General features: G+C 39.4%; 1 protein-coding gene across 2 annotated transcripts in view; it reads left to right on the top strand.

Moving 5' to 3' along the window:
- LOC121523401 (solute carrier family 45 member 4) overlaps positions 1-23,940 on the top strand; it is a 76,851-nt gene that overhangs the window by 11,253 nt on the left and 41,658 nt on the right. The window contains exons 1-2 of one of the 2 annotated variants that reach the window (XM_041808287.1): positions 2,471-2,487; positions 18,989-20,267. In XM_041808287.1, the coding sequence (XP_041664221.1) occupies positions 19,943-20,267 (325 nt within the window). In that variant the 5' untranslated portion in view covers positions 2,471-2,487; positions 18,989-19,942. Of the gene's footprint in view, positions 1-2,470; positions 2,488-18,988; positions 20,268-23,940 lie in introns of those variants that run through there. The other variant, XM_041808286.1, reaches the window with a different exon arrangement.

Raw genomic sequence — 23,940 nt, 5'->3', positions numbered from 1 at the left:
AGCTAACTGCTAACAGCTAATGGTGGACAATACAGGACAAGCCTACCGTCATGATCGGAAAGCCATGGCAAAGCAGACTGGGAGTGGAGCGAGAACATTTTTTCCTGTGATGGAAAGCTCTCGGTGTTGCTCTCTGAGCTTATTTGGGTTTAGACACGTTGTCTGGTTCAGACAAAAGTGCCGCTGCGGCTCAGTCCCAGCTAATGACAGGCCTGCTAGAGTCATTAGCTGAGACACAACAACTCGTTAGCTGTATACAACAACTAACCCTTTCCCTGTAACTAGCACATAGTCATGCCAAAGCAGGGCGACAAAAGAGCAAGTAATCTTTTCCCCCTTTAACTATCACACACTCACACTGAAGCGGATTGGCAGAAGAGCAAAAACACCCTTTCTGTTACCGAAAGCTTTTAGTGTTGCTGTCTTCGCTTGTTTTAATAAAGAAATGTCCAGTTTTGACTAAAGTGCTGCTGTGATTAATTCAGAGCTAATCGCTCCTCGAGCAGCCAGCATACACAAGTATTCACACAAGTTACCTTTTCCCCCTTAACTATCACATAGTCATGCCAAAGCAGGTCAGCAGAAGAGTGAAAACATCTTTCCCAACATGAAAAGCTTATTGGGTTTTTTAAAACTCTTTGTCATACAGAAATGTGACCCAGTTCTGGTGAAACAGAGGCCATGCTAAAGCGGTATCTGAGTATTTAGAGCAGTGAAGGCAGCCATTAGAGGGCTTTCAGTCCCACTAAATCCCGCCCATAGCACAACTCTGTATGTATGGCTCTAGTTAGCACAGTGGAGGCAGCCAGTATTCAGTACAAGCAAACACAGCTCTGTTATGGTAGGACTTTGGAAGTAGGGTCACTCACTCAGTTACCCAGTCAGTCAGTCAGTATACGGACAGAGCCATATGTAGGGCTGACCTCAGCAGTCAGCCGAAAAAATAGGATGATTGAAAAATACCAAAACTACATACTTCATTTGAGAAAAAGCACATTTAAAACATATGAAATGCTGAAACTAAGAAAACACAAGTTTTGTAAAATGACATGTCTATTTCATATTTGATGCCAGAAATGAAGATCAGAGCCTTTGTGGCTACCTGTTAGTGAAAACAAAATTCACATCTGGAAGGAAATAATTCCTGTGGAATGTTTATTTGCAATGATTTATTTAAATAAGTATTGGATATCCTTTTGTTTTGGGTTCTACTTTCTGTTGTCATCATGCAATGCTTTCAGATATTCAGATTTTTAAGTCTGTTCATGCATGCCCTCAAGTGAGTATGGCCAAAAGCCCCCTGGCACTCATCTACTGTCAAGTTGCCAATTTTCAGACAGACACTGTTTGTGTGCAGCTTATGGAGAATGTCTGCAGGAGTGTTAAGCTTGGTGGGATTGTTGGTCACAGTTTGGTTTGTATCATAAACACACTGCTAAATTTCTTCCGTGTGTCAGGCCTGTTCTGACAGAAAAACAACTAGCAAGAAGAGAAACAAAACAAAGGAATAAACTTTAATCCCAACTTCTCATAGAACAGCATTTTATGAGTAATGTGCTGGTTTTGTTTTCAACCAGCTTGGCAACCGGAAATTATTGCGAACAAGATGTTCCTCTGTGGTTAAAGCTGTGCCAAGCTTGAGCAAGACTGCGCTGAAGAGTTAATTAAAATGTGACTGGTATCATACCATAAAGATTTATTTCTGTACCATCACTGCTGCAGAAAAAGGAAGTTTTTTGCATAATTATTAGCCTGCATTTGCAACTGTTTCTTCTGCAAATTTTAATGATTTGGCTTTTATTTTTGAAACTAATTATATGTCTTTTAGTTTGTGAAGGAGAGATGTGGGTCAAGCTGTTTGATTCCTGCCAGCCTTTATCAGCTTCAAACATTTGTACATGCATAAGGGCTGGTGTTGTGAGTGTGTGTTTTTTCTGTGTTGTCAGCTATACTGTGGAATATTCCAGTTGACGTGTGGGCGGGGTAAAAACCATCTCAAAGTCGTTCCTGAGCAGGTCCACGCAGGCTGTAATAAATATTTTGACTTGCCGTCGAACCTGCTGCTGTGAACAAGATGCTGTTTTTTACTCCACAGTGTCGTTTGACTTCTTTAAATCAACTCGTGGTGATCTTTGGGGGTGAAGTGTTGTTAATTACTGAGGGCCGACTATGCAGGCTTTGGGTTGTTATTTTTGAAAAAGAGTATGTGAATGATTATGGTTATGAAGAAAAAACAAACAAACACAAACCCACACATAGGAAGACACAAGAAGGACATTTTTATAAAGTATGCTAGCATCTCCTATCTTACCTTGTGGTTAAAGCCTCAGAGGGCTGTAAGGGGGGAGATATCCAACACCCACCACAGTCCCTCTAAAAATGAAGGAGGCCCCTCAGTGAGACAGGATGCAGGTGGTGGGGTGCAGTAATGCGATGTTAGGTAGGGGGTACTGTAGTCAGAGGGGGGCACAGAAGAGGTTGGAGGTGGTGAGTTACAGTCCTGTATATGTGTATGTGTAGTTATGTGGTGAGGGCGACACACAGCCAGTAACGTGACTCCGGGGGAGAAGTAGGCCAAGGCTGCTTGTCAGCGACTTGTCAAAACCTCAGTGTATGATCTCTCATCAAAATGTCAGACCTGCAGGAGTTCATACAGCTTTAAAATTCAAAAGTAGTTATGTTGGCAGGATACTGTTTTGGGGGGAAAGCTTCTGTGTTGGTAGATTACATAAAAATTAAGCTTATTTGGAGACACTAGACACAACACTGACATTAACTGTCTAGACGTGTTCAGATTAGCGGGCTGTGGATTAAAATAACTGTGTGTTTGTTCTGTGTGTCTGGTCTCTATTTCAATAGACTGTTATAGTTTATGATACTGTAAAACAATCGCAAACTGAGGGAAACACTTTAATCTGGTTATCTTGACTGTCTGGTCAGGAGCTTTTTCCTACTTAAGCATTGATCATAATGCTCCAGGCTAAAACAAACAGTTTATGTGGGCATAAAATCATCCAACTACTTGTAACTGTAGGACCTCAAATAAACCCACGAAATCAAATTGTAAGTATTGTTTTCTATTTCTTGTTTGATTGTCAAGCTAGCTGGCTGTGCTTAGCTTTCTTTGGGTGTGAACCTTCTGCATGGTGGACCCCAACTGTATGTGGTCCAGTAAAAGTGGTAACCAGCTAGCCTATCTGCCGACTGGGCTAAAAATATGCTGTTGAGATCTGAAAGTCTAAAGAATAAAGCAGAAAAGTTTTTATTCTTTTGTTGGTTTAGCTAGCTAGCTGTGTTGGGTTATCTTCTGTGGGTATGATGTGACTGCAGTGTTTAAAATATGTAGGATGGTAAAAGCAATAACCAGCTAGCATATCTAACAGCTGGGCTAAAAAAATATACTGTGGTAATCTGGAATTATATAGAATAAAGCAAAGAAAGTCTGTGGTGTTTAGTCTTTTTTATTTGTTAAGTTTAGCTAGCTAGCTGGCTGTGTCATGCTTTTTTTCTGTGGGCATACTATGACTGCAGTGTTTAAAATTTATGGTTAAAGTGATAACCAGTTAGCATATCTACCAGCTGGACTTAAAATGTACTGTGGGAGTCTGAAAGTCTGTAGAATAAAGCAGGGAAAGTCAGTGGTGTTTAGTCTATATGTTGTTTAGCAAGCTAGGTGTGTTGTGCTATCTTCTGTGGGTGTAATATGACTGCAGTATGTAAAATATGTGGGCTAGAGAAGTGATAACCAGCTAACCTATTAGTGAACTGGGCTTAAACTTTGCTGTTGACATCAGAAAGTCTAAGAAATAAAGTGGGGGTCATCCAAAAGTGAGTGGTTATTTAAGGGCGTTTAGCTAGCTGTCTGTGCTAAATCTTTTGTAAATGCTTTATTGTTGGTTTTAAATGTTATCAAATTGCATTAATGGTTTCATTCACCCTGCCACATTTGTTATATTTTTTATTTTTCTTTCTTAGTTGTGTAGTTTCCTCTAGGGTGTGCTAGCTACACAGTAGCCTATACTGTATGTGGGCCATTTAGAGTGGTAACCAACTAGGCTTTTTGCAATCTGGGCTAAAACTAAGCTTTAGAAACATGAAATAAAGTGAGACAAATCTAAAAATGAGTCTTTCTTTTATTCATTCTTTCTTATGTTCTTTTTTATTTTTGTTGTTAAGCTGGCTAGTTAAGTTTGCATCTTTGCACATACCTATGAAATTATTTAGAGGAAATTTAAGAGTTTCTTGAACAGTTTTTGCTATGTTTAGGGTGGACTGACTGCGGTGTATACAGTATGTGGGCGAGTGAGAGTGATAACCAGCTAGCCTTTTAGTCAGCTGTCCTAAAACTAAGCTGTAGAAATCTGAAAGTAAGATACAGTGGGAGAAATTAAAGTCTTTCTTTCTTTCTTTCTTTCTTTCTCTTTCTTTCTTTCTTTCTTTCTTTCTTTCTTTCTTTCTTTCTTTTTTGTTATTGTTTTTTGTTTAGCTTGCTCGCTATATTTTGCTATCTGTGCAAATACCTACTGCAACATTATTATTATTTTTTGGATGTTGGGGGTTTCTTTTAGATTAACAGTTTTTGCTATCTTTTAGGATGAACTGACTGCAGTTTGTACAGTATGTGGGCCAGTGAGAGTGATAACCAGCTAGCCTATTAGCCAGCTAAGCTAAAAATAAATCCAAGGATGACTGGGCTATTAGTGGTTGCAAAGCTAGCTGACATGACACACAGCAGAGTCCTCTTCTGTCCTTTCCTGTCCTCACCTTTGCTAATGTTATGCTAGCTTAGCAAACAAATTTCTTGTAGCCTAAGAATAGAGCTGAGCTCTTGGCATTTTAAGCTTTGGGCCTCTTGACCTGAAGAGGGCTTCAGGTGACATAACACACACTAACACCATTGCTAAGGTAATTTCTTTACTTGCTACTTAGAGGTTTTTCACACATTACCTTCTTATATTTCATTTTTTTTTGGCACACATTTTGCAGTATTCTGCAACCTTTTAAAAAAAGATTTGCTTTGATATTGTAGCTGATATTGACATTGACAAAGGCTAAAAATGCACAACAGACATGAAGTGGGTCACTCAGTATGCCTGCCAGTTGGCAAGTCAACAAAAACTGGTTTGTCAGGTCAGTCATGTGTGGCATTGTTATTTCTTTTCTATTGTGGTGTTAAATAAAGACTGCTGTCTTAATTCTTCATAAAATTTGTTCTAATCCATCTTGTTTATGATGTGCCACAACTAAATAGTGCTAACTTAAGATTCCACCTTCACATAATAAAGTGAGGTGTTGGCTGCATTGTTAAATAAAATGATGATGCATGGGGACATACTTGAATGTTTTTTTTAATGGCAGATGGTCTTGTTAAATTGGATAAAACTGTCATCATAGTGACTGATTGAACCTAATTGAACAGAGGCTCTGAAACAATGTGGGTGTTTTGCCCTTTTGACATGTAATCAGCTATGGTAGCTAAATTTAGATCAAGCAGAGACATTAAATTTGTATTTAAGAAGAAGAGGCAGCTGTGAGCTTCAGGTTCAGGTGAGATTAGAGATTAATTGAGACGTCAGAGGGGAAACAGCTCTGTGGGGGAGGTACTTATGAATGTTTTAATACAGCATTGCTGTTTGAGTGAGTGTACGTATGGGAACAGCAGGTATATTACGTCACATACATACCAGCTAGTATAGTGATATAAGCCCTGTGTTATGAGTAAGGGATTTGTCATTGACGCTGGTGCACGTTGATACACATGTGCCCCCCCTCCTGCTCTCTGCACTGCAGCAGTGCTGCACCATAATGCACACATACAGTCTCTGTCTCTCTCGCTCTCATACTTATCCATGCCATCTGCTTCCCAAAGCTGGGAATATGGTCATCTCTCATGGGAATATCATCCCCAGTGCAGAAATGTTAAGTGTTAAAGAGCACGTGTTGTTTTGCAAGGCAGTGTATTTACATGTCTTTGTGGGTATAGATGTCCTAAAAGCATTTTATCAGCTGCCAAATATTTGTGCATGGTGTGCACGTGTGTTTGTGTGTAACAGACAGTGAGAGAGTGTGTAACTCCAGACTGAAGAGTCTCTGTACTCCAGTCACACTATCTCTGTAAAAGACCCAGAAAAACACAGACTAAAAATCTGCCAGAGACATTTTGTTAAATTGCTACACACTCACTGGAGCACACACACGTCACACAAGAGGAGGCTTAAAATTTTTAAACCATGTAACTATCACGCCAACAATGTTGGACATTTGGCTTTGCCTATAACCATTTCTTTGACGTTTAATGCACTTTTAAAAGATTAACAGTCAAGAAGTTAAGAAGTATGTAAATTGTACAATACATAAATGTATTATTCTTTTGCACTTCAATGCAACGGCGTAAAACCAGACAACAGTAATAGGACAGACATGACAGGGGAGGTCAAAAAGTCACATTCGAGCCTGTGGCTATTTTAGACAAGAGACAAGTGAGCATTTATACCATGGACCTATTATGTAAAGAAGATTCAACAAAATACAAAAAATGAAATCACTAGTTGAAACAGAGCTAGAATGTAGGATATAGCTATAGGAAACAACAATATACCCATATATATAAAAACACATGAAGGTAAAGGCATCAATTAAACCTAATAGAAACCAAATGGAAAAGCAATAGTGAGATTTACAATCACATCCTCACAGACTTTATCTGCACAGACATAAGATATCAGTTTTTGTGGTAATGCAAACAGAAAAAAAAAAACACACACACCTCATTTTAAGAATGCTTTTCAAGATCTTTGAACATTGAGTCCTTTTTTTCTTTCCAGATGCCTTTTTTTTTTTGGATCCATAACTAAAAAAAAACACACACACACAGAGCTGCGCAGTAAGTCCCATGCAATTATTTTTTCGAGTCATTGCAAAATTTGTAGTAAGAAACATATATGGCGTCATGCTGCAAAAATAAAAAGCATTTAAGATCAGTTTGTTGAATAAAGAAAACACTGACTCCATCAGTTTCAGAGTCAATGTGGAAACATAAGATAACGCTTCCTTTATTATGTGTGGCAATGCGTAGACTTCTGCTTGTGTTTGTTTTTTAAAATGTTAATAAAGTTAACTTTAGCTTCTTCGGTTGAATCTCAAAGGCCTGTTTTGAAAAGCTCTATGTGTTATATATTTTCTTTAATTTAAATAAATCTCACCAGGAAAAAAATGAATTAATGTAAAGGAGTCATGTCCTGCAGCTCTAGACCTGAAATTGTTCCCTCATAAAGATGAAATAAGATTGCTTCTCCTCCAGTTGTTGCTGACAGAGCTAAAGTCACACCCTTACTTCATTTTAATTGGTCATTGAGGGAGAAGTGGCATGACTAGATTGGTGTTGCATTGCTCAGAAAATTGACACAGGCCCATTTACTTTGAAACACAATTTGGAACAAGTGAAAGGAGGTTAAATGGCTTCCAAGGGAAATCTAAATACCAGTGTAACATTATTTCTTGTCATTTTCTTCTCCTTATTTGAATGTAACTGTTTTACCTAAATGGGTTGTTCAGGTTTCATGGATAATCATGCCCACATATGCTCCAAATCACACTAAATAAAACATTCAATCAGGTCTTCCAGCCTGTTTTTGCTTTCAGATTGTTTTCCAGCACCTCTGTTGTCGTAACAAAATACTGCTCTCTTTATTTTCACCGCCTGCCGTTCCTTTTTCCTGTCTCCTTTCTCACACAACCACAAATGCACACAAACATCCATAGGCTCCGACAGTATGTGAACTTGATACTGAAGTCTTCCTCAGCCTTGTAATCTATATCCAACCCTGTAGTATGGGTCAGTGCTGTTGTGCGTCATTTTCGCAGTGTTCACGTGCCTCGGTGATGTGTGACACCAAAAACTCATGTCCTGATATGAGCTGATGGGATAGCAGTGGTGATTTAGAGGTCAGAGGTGAGGTCTTCATTCCCTCAGATTTACAGTCATCCAAAGGCAGATCTGTTTGCCATTATTTTATATTTACTCAGACTAATGGTAGGGCTACGAATGTCAGAAAAAATGCTAAAATTGCTTGTCATAGTTTCTCTAAGCCCAGATTGAAAGGCAGAAAATCCTTTTATTGAAATCTCTGGAGCCTGTAAATGTTCATTTTTATCTCTTTATGGACATATTTATACTGGTCCCGTTTACACCTGTCACTAAAAAAGTGTCTAAGGTTATTGGACTACATAACTTCAATACACCAGCTCTCACCTCAAATGTGTCTTCATTTGTTTTGACAAACAACTTGAGAATAGGTCTAACTTTCTTGCTTCAGGTGTGCACATAAACAAGCCCATTATTTATGTTTCCAGATGCATTGTAGGCTTTCACTAAAAGCCCAAGTGATAATCAGGCAGCATTTTTTTTATCATCACTCCATCCTCAATATTTGTTTTTCCCCATTTATTGTTACTTCTCCCTGTTGTTTCACACTTCAGTATGACACCACTTGGCGTGAATGGTACTTCCACTTATGCAGATGATATCATGCTAAAAAAAAGTATCCCACGCGATAAGCCAACTCTGGTCTAAGCAACACTATCTCAGCATGTCCTTAAGGCGTCCTCTACCAAGAGCCTGTCACCAAGCAAAGACAGGCCTAACTGAAATATTCTAAAATCATTCACATACCTGTATACACAAATCTTATAATGCCATGAAATTTTGGGGGTTTGTTGCATGTGTGAATGCAGCCGTACAAATTTTCACCACATTTCACCCAACAATTTTCCTTTAGTAAATTTTTCACGTGAAGTTGGGGCAGGAAAAAAATAGGTTTTTGGCTGTGATTTGAAGAAAGATTTCAAGGCACAGCCTGGCTGAAATTTTTGAGAAATTTTTAAGAGAGGATATGTAAAACTGACTTATGTTTATTATTTTTTTTTTTTTCTTGCTAAATTTTTTAGGCTGACAAATATAATGTATTTAAGGAAGTTTTGATAAACAGCCACCACTCTTGGTCCAGTTACATTTTTTGTCTGTATACCCTTTGTTTATATCATGCAGTCCTCTTAAACCTGTGGAAGTTCAAGTGAAAAAACTGTGGGTTAGTGACGAGGCATTATAAAGGAATTTTGATTTAATAGAAGTATGTAATATAAATAAGGGACTGCATAAATATTCACCCCCTTTAAGTCAGTATTTAGTAGAACCACCTTTGGCTACAATCACAGCACTGAGTTGCACGGGGATCAGGCATGAACAGCCCTTTAACGTCCAGCCACAGATTCTCTATTGTATTGATGTCTGGGTGTTGACTTTGCCACTCCAGAACATTCACCTTATTTTCTTTAGACCATTCTGTGCAGCTTTTGCTGTATGCTTGAGGTTATTGTCTTGCTGGAAAGTAGACTTTCTAAGCTGTAGTTCTCTTGCAGACTAAATAGGATTGTCCTCCAGGATTTCCACGTATTTTTTCCGCGTTCATTTCACCCTTTCTGCCTAAAAGCATCCCCACAGCATGATGCTGCCACCACCATGCCTCACAGTGCGGATGGTGTGTTTGTGGTGATGTGCAGTGTTTGGTGTCCGGGAAACACAGCGTCTTGTCTGATTGCCACAAAGCATCATTTTGATCTTATCTGATCAAAGGACTTTCTTCCACTTGATCATAGAGTCTCCAGTATGCCTTCTTGTGAAACTCTGGCCAATATTTAATAGGAATTTTCTTTAACAAACCACTCTCTCATTAAGCTTTGACTAGTGAAGAACTTGCAGAATCTCTCCCATCTCAGCTGCTGAAGCTCGTAGCTCCTTCATAGGTGTTTTGGTGGCCTCTCTCATTAGACTTCTTCTTGCACGGTCACTTAGTTTGTGAGGACGACCTGATCTAGGCAGATTTACACGTGTGCCGTATTCTTTCCATTTCTTGACAATGGATTAAACTGAACCCGACAGATATTTGGTGCCTTGGAATTTTTTTTGTATCCCTCCCCTGACTTGTACTTTTTGACAACCTTTCTCTGTGGTGTTATTTTGTCTTCATGGTGTAATGGTAGCCAGGGACTGGACCTTCCATTACTGTGTAGAAATCTGTTTTCACTTTGACAATAAAGGGTATTTTGTGGCTTTTTTTTGTAAGTTGGCCATGATTAATTTATAAAATCAATGAAAGTGTCAAAAATCAAAGGGTTTGAATACTTTTTATAGGCACTGTATGCTTTGACTTCAGTTTGTTGCCATACAGGTGCTTCATGTCCGTAGATAACTTAACATACAGTTAGTTGGCAGGCAGAAAATACCACAACAGTGTCAACATATTAGTTTTCCAACAAGTCAATAGTGTCAGTAATAAATGGTGTCACCCTGAGGATCGGGTAACTGAACTGGTTGCCCAAGAGCACTTGAAAATGCAAACCATTTTACAATGCAAGAAACCTCTTATTGCAAATTGACACTGTTTGTCCCTTACATGATGAGTCCTGCAGCAGACATGAGACTGTTTTCTCATGTTACCTGTTAAAGTCAGACAAAAAGGGGAACAGCAGAAGAAGAAGCAGGGGAGATGAAGTGAGAAATAATGAGCCTGTCCTGATTTCATGCCAACGTCTCAGGTAATCTGGTCTGTGGCACAAGAATAAACACCCACTAGAATAGACCTGGGTTATGTGTGTTTAGTGAGTCTTTTTGAAGCCTTGTGTGTGCTGATGTGTGAGACACAGGAAACGACAAGCTCTTGGTTTATCACTGACCTTGGACTTTACCGGTATCTCCTTTCCCTCCCTACTATTCCTTCCTCTTGTCTTTCATCTGTATCTCATTTGGATTCTCTCAATCAAGCATAGGTTTTGACAACATATGTAACCTTTTTTATGATGGTTTTAGCACTTCCACTTCATTGCTGCTTTTTCTCTTGCTTTTCCCTCCTTTCCTCTGCTTTCACATTAGACTTGTTTACGTTGGAGCTCTTAGAAGCTAAGGTGTAATTCTATATAAGCTGAGCTCATGTTACGGACACACATAAAACATAAACAATATGTCTACATACATATAATCAGATAACATGCTTTGTGTTTGTGCTTTGTATGAGTGAAAGATGCAGGACAGATAGTGTCAGCTCAGAAAAGAAATGGATAGGTGAAGAGAGGCACCGGCACTTGTTTGAAGACTGTTTTTTTCTTACTTTGACCTGTTGTTTTATGAAAGTCACATTATTTTCACATACTGTAACAGCGGTTCCACACATGTTCAAAACACAAATTTAAGAGCCTCTTAAGGGAGAAAACTCTCTTATTTCTCTGCAAAATTTCAGAGCATGCCTCAAACTAAACCGTTTCATTGTCTCTTCAGATGAATAAATAATTCCTCATGTTTACTAAAGTATTCAAATGCATTCATCTCCTGTTTCATCTTTGATCGCGCCCTGACGACTCGTGCTGTTGAACAGTTCTTTGTGCTATTGCATCATCTGGCTCATTGTGCTCTTTGCAGGTGTTCGGCAACACTATATTTCCAGTTTCACGGATATAATCCACATTCAGAGCACAGCATACACTACTAAGGTTCAACAGACGACACTGGTACTAATCAAGCTGTATATACATTTGCTGATCACTTTATAGGGTACACCTTTTCAGCTGCTCATTAAATCAAATACCCAATCAATTGCTTATGATGAACTTTAGCAGATCGTCTTGACCATGTCCACATGGCTAAATGCATTGGTTGCAGCCATGTAATTGAGTGATTGGACATTTGTGTAAAAGAGAAGCTAAAAAGGTGTACCTGATACAGTAAATGGTGGGTATACTATAAAAACAGTTGGTTTTGTGTGTTGAAACCCCCCTCAACCAGTATTAAACTTTAAATATGCTTTTGAATTTCACATCCAACATTTCCTCACTGCTATCTTTATTATTATCTCTATCAGAAGTTTTCATTGTGTGGCCATGCATTTAAGGATTTACACTGTACTTCCACTTCGCTTGGTCATCAGTCACTTAAGTCACTTAAAGTTGCATATAAAACTCATTTCATGTTTCATATTTTTACTCTGGGATGTCTTTGTAATAGCTATGCATGACTTATAATAAAATAGCCTTATTTATCTTACCCTGATTTCTGTATAAACCCACAGTTCAGTCTGCTAGCCCATTTCCTTTTGATGGATCAACTCCTTGGATTCCTACCTGATGAACCTGTTGTTACAGGAGCATTACCATAAAATAATTCAGTGACTTTGTGGAGTCACTAAAACTCCATGGTTGAAAAATCCGTCCTAAATCTGTTGTTTTATAACAGACAGATTAGTCAGACTGTCTGAAACTTTGCCCATATTACGAATAAATAAGGAGCATTGTAGCAACATATAACTGACAATAAGAAGCAGGAAAATACTCTGGCTTAATATCTCTTAAAAGAAATTGAAACCAGTTTGTCTTTCCACAAATGAGCTGTGCTCATATGTGTAGGCTATGGTCACACTGCAGGCTTGAGGCTCACTTCTGATTAATTACTCAATCTTGATTTATTTGTTCTGCTGTTCACATTACATTTTAAATGCAGCCTTAATGCAGACTGCCACATGAACTAGTCATGAATGTGCAGTAGATGTCATACACAGTGTGTAAACATGGCAATGGTTGGAGTTTGAGGCTCCTCATTAGCTGCAGCTATAGACCTATCCAGCAGTTCTAACAGCTGACAGGTGGGTTTATCCTCCAAACAGTCCACCTTTACGTGAAATGGACACCTGATCCAACAAGGGATGTTCTGATACCAATTGTTCCTTCCCGATACAATACCGATACCAGGGTGTTTGGTATTGGCCGATACTGAGTACTGAACTGATACTGGTTTCTGGACTGACTGTGCAGACTAGCAAATAATTTTAGACCTATATTTGACTCAGAACATGGCTCAACAAATAGATAAACTATGTCATTTTTGTCGTGTATGACAGAGCCGGTCTGGAAGCATTATACCAATCACATTCAGAGAAAAACTGTCATGCAGCCACCATTCTTTTCTGCTGCAGTGGGTTCTGTGGTTCTTCTATGGTGCTCTGAAAACAGTAGCCCGTGCATGCAGTGGCTTCCGGCAGCAAAGAAGAATTGATTTCCGGTTTTATAGTGCTGACATTTATAAAGCTAAACCAAATGGTACCGGATTGGTACATAAACTCTTTAAACTTAGATATGAGGCTCTTCACTTTTCTTCGGAACTGCAGCAATGTCCTTCTGTGGCCACGTTTGGCCATTTCCTTTAAAATTCTTTCAGAAACAGATCCTGTATAACCCCTTAAGCTTTGCTTGTACAGACGCATCACCCTAATGAGATCACCATACTGTCCTTTCACAGCCTACCTCTATCGCTACTGTCTTTTTACGCTTCTTTGATTAAGCATGACTGACTCCCACCTCTGCTGATACTGTTGCCTGCTTGTGCAGAGCTGTGATATGTGTCGCGCCAGAATGATGTCAGTACGACTTGACCATTCAGACTGCAGTCGAATTTTGAAAGATCAGATGTGTGTCTGATTTATTACCACAGATCCATGTGGCATTAACCTGATATGAAAAACTGTCAGATTCACTGTTATTTGTTCTGTTTAAAATGTCAGAGAAAAATCTGATATGTTTCACATATGAGCAAAAACAATCTGAATTGTAACATTTTTGACTGCAGACTTACTGGAGCCATCCTAAAAAATGTGACAAAAGCTCATCTTAAAGCTCAAATTCATTTTAGGAATTTCCTGTGTTTTAAGTAATGATAAAGTTGATATGGCTTTTTTTCCTGTAAAACAAAAAATGTGGATGCTTTTTTGACATTGTATGGAATAAACAATTACCCTGCTTATTATTTTCGCCATAAAATAATTAATAAATGATTGAACTTGTCAGTGTCTGTTATTTATTTTTGCAGCATTTGACCAGGGAAACCAATGGCCTGTTAAATGTCATGTAAGGATTAATAACCTTGATATTAGAGCTCTGGGCAGGATCACATTGGCATTCTTTAAAAACAAATTCTTTAATTGTTAAAAGTTTCAGCTATTTTCATGAAGTTATTTCATTCTGTTTGTCCTATGTTCAACATCAATATCAAAATCACAACACACAACTCAATGAGATGTTTTCAGCTGTGCCTATAATTGCAGCACCCCCACCCAGCTCAGATGGCCCCCAGTTAATCATAAGTCATGTTTCCATAGCACAGACAACATCTGCAGTCCGCCTGGTAATGGATCTGAACATTTTGTTGTTGTTGTTGGTATGTTGTGACATGTTTTGCTGCAGAGGTTTTTGCCATTTTTGGTACGTCATGTTCTCTGGCTGACAGCCCTGTCTTGTAATTTTCACAAAATTAAGGAGATAATTAGCATGTATTTGTTATGTCTGTACTGCTGTGTGTAGAGAAGAGGAGCTGTTATGTAATCTGCTCCAGTGTGTGAAGGAAGGTGGGGAGGGGGCTGTGAGGATAAAATATTCATGACTGTCTTGAGTGCATCATGAGTGTTAAAGGGGCCATGTGAGAGAAAATGGTGAGGAGGGATGAAGAGAAGAACCCCAGAGTGTGGGCAAAAAGGCAGAGAGATGGGTGCAGATAGCTGTTCTCTAGTGAGTCTGGTTCCAGTCGAGGTATCTGCCTGTAAATGGCAGGAGCAGAGCCGGACTTTTTGATGGGGGTAGCCCAACTGAGGAGTAAGGGGCTCATCCAGGCCGCCATTTGAAGGTCGAATACCTGCATCCCTGTTATGCCTCACATGTAACACAACGAAATACATTGAAGAGGATTGGTGGGGTGAAGTTGTTTCATTCCTCATACATCCTCAGAAGGAGTGCCAGAACCATAATAAGAGGTTTAGCTAGAATTTAGTTCTTACAGAGTACCACAGGAAGGTGGTACACTTACATTCCTGTTGCATCTTGCATGAATTTTGTGACAAAAGTTATTTCACCCCTGATTTGCAAACTGAGGTAGCAACAGACACATGTTAGGTAGTGATTTTTTTGTGAGCAGGGTGTTTGTGTGCTCACAAGCAGTGCGTCTTGCACTTCATCTTACCCTCAAATTCCACATACTCTGTCTGCTCAGCCATCTGCACATGAAGCAAACCGGAGCAAATCCCTCCCTTTCTAGTCAATTTAATTCCACAGCACTCTCTGGTCTCTCTCCAGGAAAATGCCAGAAGTGGCACTGCAGATCAGCGCTGTGTCTATCTTCAGCTGAGGCTGCTACCAATGTGCATTAATCCACATTGATAATAATATGATATTGGATTTTTGCCAGTATCCAGTATGCCAATGTGCCGATATTTACTCATTTGTTTTAGCCCATACCATTTTTTGGAGTTATAAATTGACTCTTCTTAACACTAACTGGTGTAACTTTAGCTCAGCCCTTCTTTGTTTTGTTAGAGAATTACTGTCAGTGGCTCATTTTAAACTACTAGACTGATAGAGAGTTCAGTATGAATGGGATAGATTTTGCAATGAATGAACCTGATTGATTTATATTTTATTCCTCCGTCCTCTCCTATTTGTCTCTCTGACCTTATCTCCTCACTCTAATCTTCCCTCCCCCACCCTCACCATCCACCTGTTCAGACCCTCCCTCCACCCCTCTGTTCCCCCTTTACTCTCTCCTCCCCCTTCCCCTCTCTTTTCCTCCCTCTCTTTTTTTGTTTTCTTTCCCAATCCCTCCTTAAGAGGCTTGATGAAGGTCTTAGCACTGTTATGATGTGAGTGTGTGTTATGGTCGTTTCCTTCACGTGGCTAACGCTAGTGTGTGTTGGGTCATGAGAAACGTGCCAGCTGTAATCCAGCGGCCTGCTACACTCACAAAAAAACACACATAGTTTGGAATTTAACTCTGCAGGAAACATTATTAAACCCTCCTGCAGTCTGATTTTCTCTCTCCCCATGCAGCGTGTTATTAGCTGAAGTTCTTCACGGCTCGTCATGCCTCTTTTATGTCGTTTCTTTTTCACCACACACACAAGCCCCTCTGTGCGTTGAACAGAAGCTCAATTTGAAGACATTTTAGGTCATAAAGAACTATTGCATGCTTTCATCCCTACCCCTCATTTACACAGACAGTCCAAGTGTGTGCGAGTATTTATCATGTGCTCAAACTGATTACACTCTTTGAAAATGGGCTCTTTTAATAGGAGGGCGCACATGTGTGTGTGGTTACAGCAAGTCGACTTTTCTGCCCGCAGCCCAAAACAATGAAGGTGACTGGATTCTTTTCTCTGTAGTACATCGTCTCTAAACAGAAATTAAAAATACAGTTTTTCAACTTTTCACAACCTCTAGCATTGTTTTTCTTTAGGTGAATCAAAGTAGATCCAATAAAACCTGCCAGTAGTGTGATTAGACTTCATGCTTTTATTGTACACATTTGTGTGAAAAGGTCCAACATAAACAAAAAAAGAAATAGTCGTCTTGGCTGCACTATTAAAAAGAAAAGGAGCCACTGATTACTCCAAATCAAGCAATTTGATACAGCATGTTAAATATGTGCATATATGTCAACTATTCAAGATTGTGGTTCATTTCAAGCTTGACTTTCTTCCTCAGGCAGTGTTGATAAATATTAATGGGTCAAAAAAATGTGGCTGGTGCATCAAATAAATCCTTTTATAGAGGCATAATTGTCACTTTCTCTACAACTTACGTGTTTGACTTTTCAAAGAAGTCTCTAGGATTGGCCCTTATTTCTTTGCTACTTAATCTCACCCTTGTTTTTCCTCTATGTGTCAAATTTGTGTTCTCCAAATGACGTCAGCACTCAGTGTGCTCACATGAACTTACCAGAGGTAGCATGGCAGGATAGAGCCAGTACAGTAGCATCTCTGGGGCCATAACAGGCCCCCAAAGGATACTACATTCATAAAATATGGTGAAGAAAAAAGTTGTGGTTTTAAGCCAAACAGTCTGGTTGCAGACAGTTCATATGTGCACCTATGTGGAACAATTTCCAGTTGACAGCTAAGCTGCCCTCTCGTGTTTTTTGTGGTGTTTTTAAAGTGCTTGTGTCTGAACTTCTCAAGGAAAATGACTGTTTAAAAATGTTTTAACAGCAAAACTGGCAATGTTTTTTTTTTGTAAGTACAAATGTGTCGTTGAATGAGCTTGTTTGTACTTGATATTGTTATTGCTGTGTAATTGTTTTCATTTGTTCTGTTTCTGTGTAACTACAGGGCACCCCTGGAAAAGAGACCTTGGTCTCAGTGAGTCCTCCCTGTTAAAATAAAGGATAGATGAAAATAAATAAAAAATGATCATTCATCTGAGACACTGTATATCTCAGAACAGGAATACACGCTGAAACCTTCAAAAAAATTTAAAAAATAAACTCCACTTATCAGTATAGTTAGGGTTAAAAGTAAAAAAACCCGACCAGCAAAACTGAATAACAAAACATTTAATACAGCAACGTACACAGTCTAGTTTGGGAAAAATGCTTGTCCTAAGTATCTCTTAGAGACATGTAGCTAACAGAGCTATGTAGCTCACGGAGCTAAAGCTAAGCTCATTCAGCAGCTATGTAAGCTACATATTTAAATTATGTGTGTAGCAAAGTTAGCTTTAGCTACATTTGCTAAAGCTCACATTCTTAAAGCAAACTTAGCCATAGACAATGGAGCTACATAGCTAAAGTAGCTATGTAGCTAACGTACCTAAAATATGCTCTCAAAGCAGCCATTAATGCTATGTAGGCATAGTACCTAAATAGCGACATTAGCTTTAGCTATGTTTGCTAAAGCTCATGTTGCTGAAGCTAATTCAGCTACATTGGCTTACGTAGCAATGGTAATCATGTTACTAGCTCAGCTATGTTAGCTTTAGCTAAAGCTAAGGTAGCTAAAGTAGGTCACTGTTTGTGTATGTACTTATAAAATAGATCTATACATATTTCAGGTGTAAGGTTTGCTATGTTGGTTTTTCATGACTATACCTTCCAGACTTTGTTTATGAATAAGGTTGAATTTCTTAAAAGCAATCTCAAACTAGAAATATATTCTACCAGAAAATTATGGCATTTCTGCTCTGTGATATACAGCCTCTCAGAAGAACAGTCTGTGAGAATGGCCGTCAGAAATGTACGGTCAGCAGCCAGACCCCTCTTGTTTTTAGGCATTAGGCATCTTTTGACATTAAATCCCTACAGCTATTTAATTGTCCTCCAGTTTTATCAGTTTTGACGATTTGTTTTGCAGGAATCAACATGTAAGTCATTAGATAGTAGATAGTATGGTGCACAAAAAACATGCTTGTCAGTCCAGTTATTATTAAATCTGCAGTTTCCAGTGTCAACTTTCCACTTGAGGTTCTTGGAAAATGCAATTTTCCCTGCCTTAGAATTAAAACAAAAGACTTGTTTCACCTGTCATTGCCCCCTAAAATGCTTACTTGAAAGAAAGTACCAATAAAATGGTATGTTAATTAGACCAAAGTGCAAATTTCTTTTATTATAGTTGTTTAGAATGCATCGGGGCAACTCTGGGATAGCCTGGAGGTAAGGGGTGTGGATGACACTGAGGACAGTCTGCCAGTCAGAGAGATAACCTATGAGCAGAAGGCCAGAGTTAAATGGCCTAGGGCAAGCGGCAGGAAAGAGATTGCTGTTCAGCCCTCTGGAGGTGCCGTCGGATTAAAGAAATGAAATACTGGTGAAAGGGGGGTTCCCTCTTGACAACCCTAACGAAGTGTGGTTTACATGGTTGACTTGATCAGGCAAATAGTAATGTATTAGGATTTCCTCATGACGCACTGATCTTTTTTTGTAGGGCACAAATATCTTGTGTTTATTCAGAAGTTTATAAGCTCACATGCTCTGCATGACTGGAGGTAAAATAGACTTTACTAACTGGTGTTTTTCTCATTTTTTTCTCTACTCTCTCCTGACAACACCTCCTGACCAATGTGACGCTTCATTTTGGATCCTTGCTTCCCACCTGATGAACCTTCCCATCTATTCTTCGGGTTCGTCCGGCAGATTGATCAGCCAATCGATGGGGATTCTCAGAGGAGCTCCGCCTACCTTCGCCGCCTTCCCTCCTCCCCCCTCCCCCCACAGCCTCTTCCTCAACCTTGCCTGCTCCATCACCAAGCCCTCCATCCAGCCCTCCTCCATACACAAAATGACTCTGGAACTCACTGAATGGTCCTCTATATGGATTTTTACAGCTTGTAATAGACAGTAAGAGAAAGAGGGAGAAAGCTCAATGACAAAAAAGCCATAAACATACATTCACACCACACACATACACACACATAACACACAAACACACACAGTCACAAACAGGCATGTGAACACTGACATACCAAATAACACTGACAGATTTCTTTCAAACACATGGAGAGAAGTTAAACTTGCTTTTGGAATGTACCGCACTCTCTTCCTGTGAAAATTGAAACGCTTCCTCTGATTTTGTGATTTTCTACGAGCCTTCTGCGGAGCTGAATTTGTTTTATTTTATTTTTTAACTCTGGGGGTGAGAAGAAAAGGCTGGAGGAGGATTGAAACCTGTTGAATTTGGAGCTGCAGTGTCTTTTGGATGACAACTTGTTTTCTTGGTTGACTTTATTTTTGGAAAATTGATTGTCTTTTGTTTTTTCTTTAACAGCTCTATGCTAGATCTACTTGTTGAAGCTTAGTGTTCATATTTTAAGCAGGACATAGTTTAAGATATAATCTGTTATCTTGATAGCTGGGGCGCTATCTGTTACAGTTTGTTTGCAGAGATAGGAGGTTGACTAAGATATAACCAGCAAGTTACTACCACAAGTTGCATTTTGTGGCTTGTAAAGATTGTAATTAAGTTACTTTTCAAACGTCACTACTTTATTAAGTTATTTCGAGATAGTTCATGCGACTAGTTTTCTCTAGCTTCAGGTATTTGCAGATTTTTTTCATACAAAAGGGTGCACTTGTTTTCTCATCGCGTGCATGCCCTCCAACATGCCTCCTCAGAACACAGAGGCTGACACTATGCAGGTCGGATCTGTGGTGGGCAGGATGAACGCCAAAAACTCCACGACATCAGGCTCAGACGAGGAGAAAGGAGGAGCAGCAGGCGAGACGGATGGATTGGGAAACAGCGGAGGAGGAGGAGGAGGAGGAGGAGGCCAAGGAGTGGAGGAGTCAGCAAGTGAGGGATCTATAGAGGGCATCCCGCTGAAGAGATGGGTGATGCACGGAGCTGTGATGTTCGGACGGGAGTTCTGCTATGCTATGGAGACGGCGCTGGTGACTCCAGTTCTGCTGCAGATAGGTAGGTTAAAAATACATTGCATACAGATGTTTAGTCTAAACTATAATAGTAATATATTTTACAGTATATTAGGGCCCCTTTCAGGATGCACAAGGTAAACCGACAAGAGAGGCACCAATTGTTAAAATTATACCGATACCAGTAACAATTTTTAAAATAACAATTTAGATGATTACAATTACCAGTAAAGATGTTTTTGTTTGTAAGACTCCCATTCAGCCAACATTTTCTTTCATTATTGACCATGAAAACAGATTGGAGTTTGTCCAACAGGCAACCTCTTTTGCCTTTTAAAAACAAACTCTATTCAGCAGTTAGCATAGGGGGTTTTACCACTGGGCTAAGGTAGGCATCTGCCTGGGGCTTCATGCTACCAGGTACTCGAAGATTAATCATGATAGGCTTGCATCAAATTCAAGGTAAAAATCTAAAATTACTCTCAATAATTAAGGCATGTATGTTGAATGTAACTAAGGGGCCAAGAGTGAGTAGAAGAGCATCAAAATGGATCCTGATCAGTCATTGGGGAGGCCCCCAGGCCCCAACAGCAATGCCCAAGGCCTTCAAAATGCCTCCATATTTATTTATATAGCACATTACAGTTAGGAAGATCCATATAGACATATTGAAACAATAATGTGGAAAATAACTGTTTTGTCAAATGACATGCAAATAAAAATGTATGATTGGTGGCAGAGGAATTGATATTGCACCAATAGTGAGTATATATATTTTATTATTTAAAAGTTCCACCTAGCCTAGAGTAAAGATATTATGGTGGGTTGAGTTTGAGTGATGATTAGAGGTTATGATACCTATTTTAGCCACCCATGAGACCAATGTTTGATATTTGGAACCAATGTGCATTTATTATGATGACAACATGTACTTAATTTTGCTAAAGTAAAATTGCATGATCCAAAAAAAAAAAAAAAAAAAAAGTAAAATAAACAATTCACCCCCAGCTCTATCAGCACACAGCAGAAACAGGAAAACAGGAGGTGATGCCATATGCTCACTGTGTAAGTGGTACCCAGGCTTGATTGGCTAGTACTCATGTGACATCTAGCCAATCACATACATTCAGGACACTCGGTAAGACTGTGGAGAGTGAACATAAAGCCAGAGGGGAAGACAAACTTTGCAGTGGAACCAAAGTATCACATTTTTTATTGATTAACTTTATTGATTATCTGTGAAATAAAATGCCGATACAAGTAATCGGCCAAATGCCAAACATCAGCCCCAATAATCGGTCTGACTGATAAACGGTCTGTCTGTAGTTATGATGCTTCTAGAGGAGATGATGAAGTACTATGAGATATTTCTGTATTTATATTTCTTATTTGAGTATCTCCTGTAGTTTTCTGTCTTTGTTACCTGAGTACAGATACTTAAACATGTTAATTATACTGGTCCTCATACTGGTCTTTGTCTGGGGCTTCCAAATAACTAAAGCATCCTCTGGCATGGGTGGGTATACCAGATGCAAGCTTTATAACATAGCAGATAAACACTGACTACTAATATATGTTCAAATTTCATTATTTGCTGTGTGCTGGTGTTGTGTCAGCAGAGTGGATGTCAGCTGGTACCAAAGTCAAACCCATGCATTGGTGCATCCCTACAACACTCAGATAAAAAAACATAGACTGCAGTATATTAGGACTTAGATAAAACAATACCAAATAAAAGGCAGAAAATCATGTGGCCCTAATTACTAATTACTGGCCAATTATCCTTACTCAACAAGGAGTAAGACTCCGGTTCACACTTTTTAAAAAATTACATCTCTGAGAAAAAGTAAGAGCTGCAACCTACCAGCCGACCTACAAACTTAAAGTATACTCCTATTTGTATTAAGTAGGTGGATGATAGAAGAAGCATAGGGAGTCATAGTACACAAAGTAGCTGTACACATGAAAGGTTAGTTGTTTATCACAATGTCCTTGCATTTAAGAAGGCACCTTGGCAGCTTGATGTAACACATATCCTATTCACCTTGTTTAGAAAGTCCTCCACTGGACCTGTCAGATTAGCTAGTTAGACTCACAAAAACCCACACGCATGCACACACTCACCCACAGACAGGCAATGGGTGTGCTGTCAGTTGCACCCAGCGTCATCTCTGACAGCCTTTGAGAATTTGCCCAGTCCAAATTCATCTGGAGTACACTGCTGCCCTTAGGGGGTACGGAGAGGGTGTGAAGAGTGAAAAGGAGACAAGAGGGGGAGGGAAGAAGGGGGAGAGCAGGAAAGAGAGAAGTGGAGAGGGAAAGAGGGATAAAAAGGCTGTAACAGCCATAACCTTGTTTATAATTCAAAGTCATTTCCCATGCAGCTCCTTTCATCCCCTCACTTTCTCTCTCTCTTCCTTCTCTCTCCAAATCCATCCTCCCCCCTCAGTGCTGTAGTGTGATATCCCGGCTTACATAACAAGGACTACATGAGTGGCAGGACACTCTGTGGTCACCCCTGACTCCTGGCCGGCTCACCCAGGATGAGCAGCAACGGGGAACCGGCCTTTGATACACTAGATCCGCTCACTGTTGGAAGTTAAAAAGATTTCAGAGGAGAGTTGTACTCTGAAAACAACATCCGTCATTACGTAGGAAACACTGATAACAAAGACAGTTAATGAGGATCGCTGTAACCCCTTATTAGGTTTTTTCTTCCTGTGAGAGTATCAAACCCTGGGACACGTTTTGCTCTATTTTTAGCCCAGATTTTGCCGCCCTAGTCTATTTTGGTAGATCAGGCTCTGTCTGAGCCCCTCTTAGGAGATTTTTGAAGCACTGGAAGTACAAGGGCTACAGATTATTCACTGAAATGAATAAACTAAAGCAGACAGAGCTGTGATTTTGGTATGTAGCAGTGAGTCGTCACTGATATGGAGAGTTAATCCAAGCTTGTTGGCCTTTTCATGTTGGGCTAATTGACTGTAGTTCAGTTTGACCTTTTATACTGATCATAGGAAGAGGATTGCCTTCCATCCTAATGAATTATAAAGAAGATTGCACTCAGCAGAGCACAGACCTCCACAAACAGCTTTTAGAAGATACACCTGTGGCACGATGAGCATGAAAACCACCGCTCTGCCAGCTGGTGTGTGACATCTGTTGCAGCAATGGCATGCAATTGTACAACTAAATTAGGCATATTGTTGCATTTGCAGTGAATACTCTGAATATCATTAGCACAAGCAGTTGGTTTTGCAGTGTACCACAACAGTCATTGATTTGAGGTAGTCTTTTTAACCAGTGGAGTATCAGGCATATAACCCTTTAACTTTTTGCTCCTTGAAGTACTCATCAACTCTTGAAGAAGATATCTGGCTAACTAGCAGCAAAAAGCCATCTCTCTTTACTGCCTGGCTGCAGACTTTGTATTTTTCTTCTATTAAGTGCTTAACACATTAAGCACAGTCTATTTTGGAGCTTTGATGAAACTAAAACAGGGTTTATATACAAGTTAAAAGGCAGAACATAAACAGTAAATTTGTTGGTATTTTACAACAAAAAGGTGATCTTTTCCTTTAGATTGTTTTTATTCGTTCACTGTGGTGGTAGTAGATGTTGGAGACATTATTTTTCTGGGTTGTTCACCCATCCCAGCCATTATTGTAAACACAATGTCTCAAGAATGCATTGATTGATTTTCATCAAACTCTGCA

The sequence above is a fragment of the Cheilinus undulatus genome, linkage group 16, assembly GCF_018320785.1.
Source record: "Cheilinus undulatus linkage group 16, ASM1832078v1, whole genome shotgun sequence".
Classification (NCBI taxonomy): Eukaryota; Metazoa; Chordata; class Actinopteri; order Labriformes; family Labridae; genus Cheilinus; species Cheilinus undulatus.
This window is presented reverse-complemented; position numbering and strand designations above follow the sequence as displayed.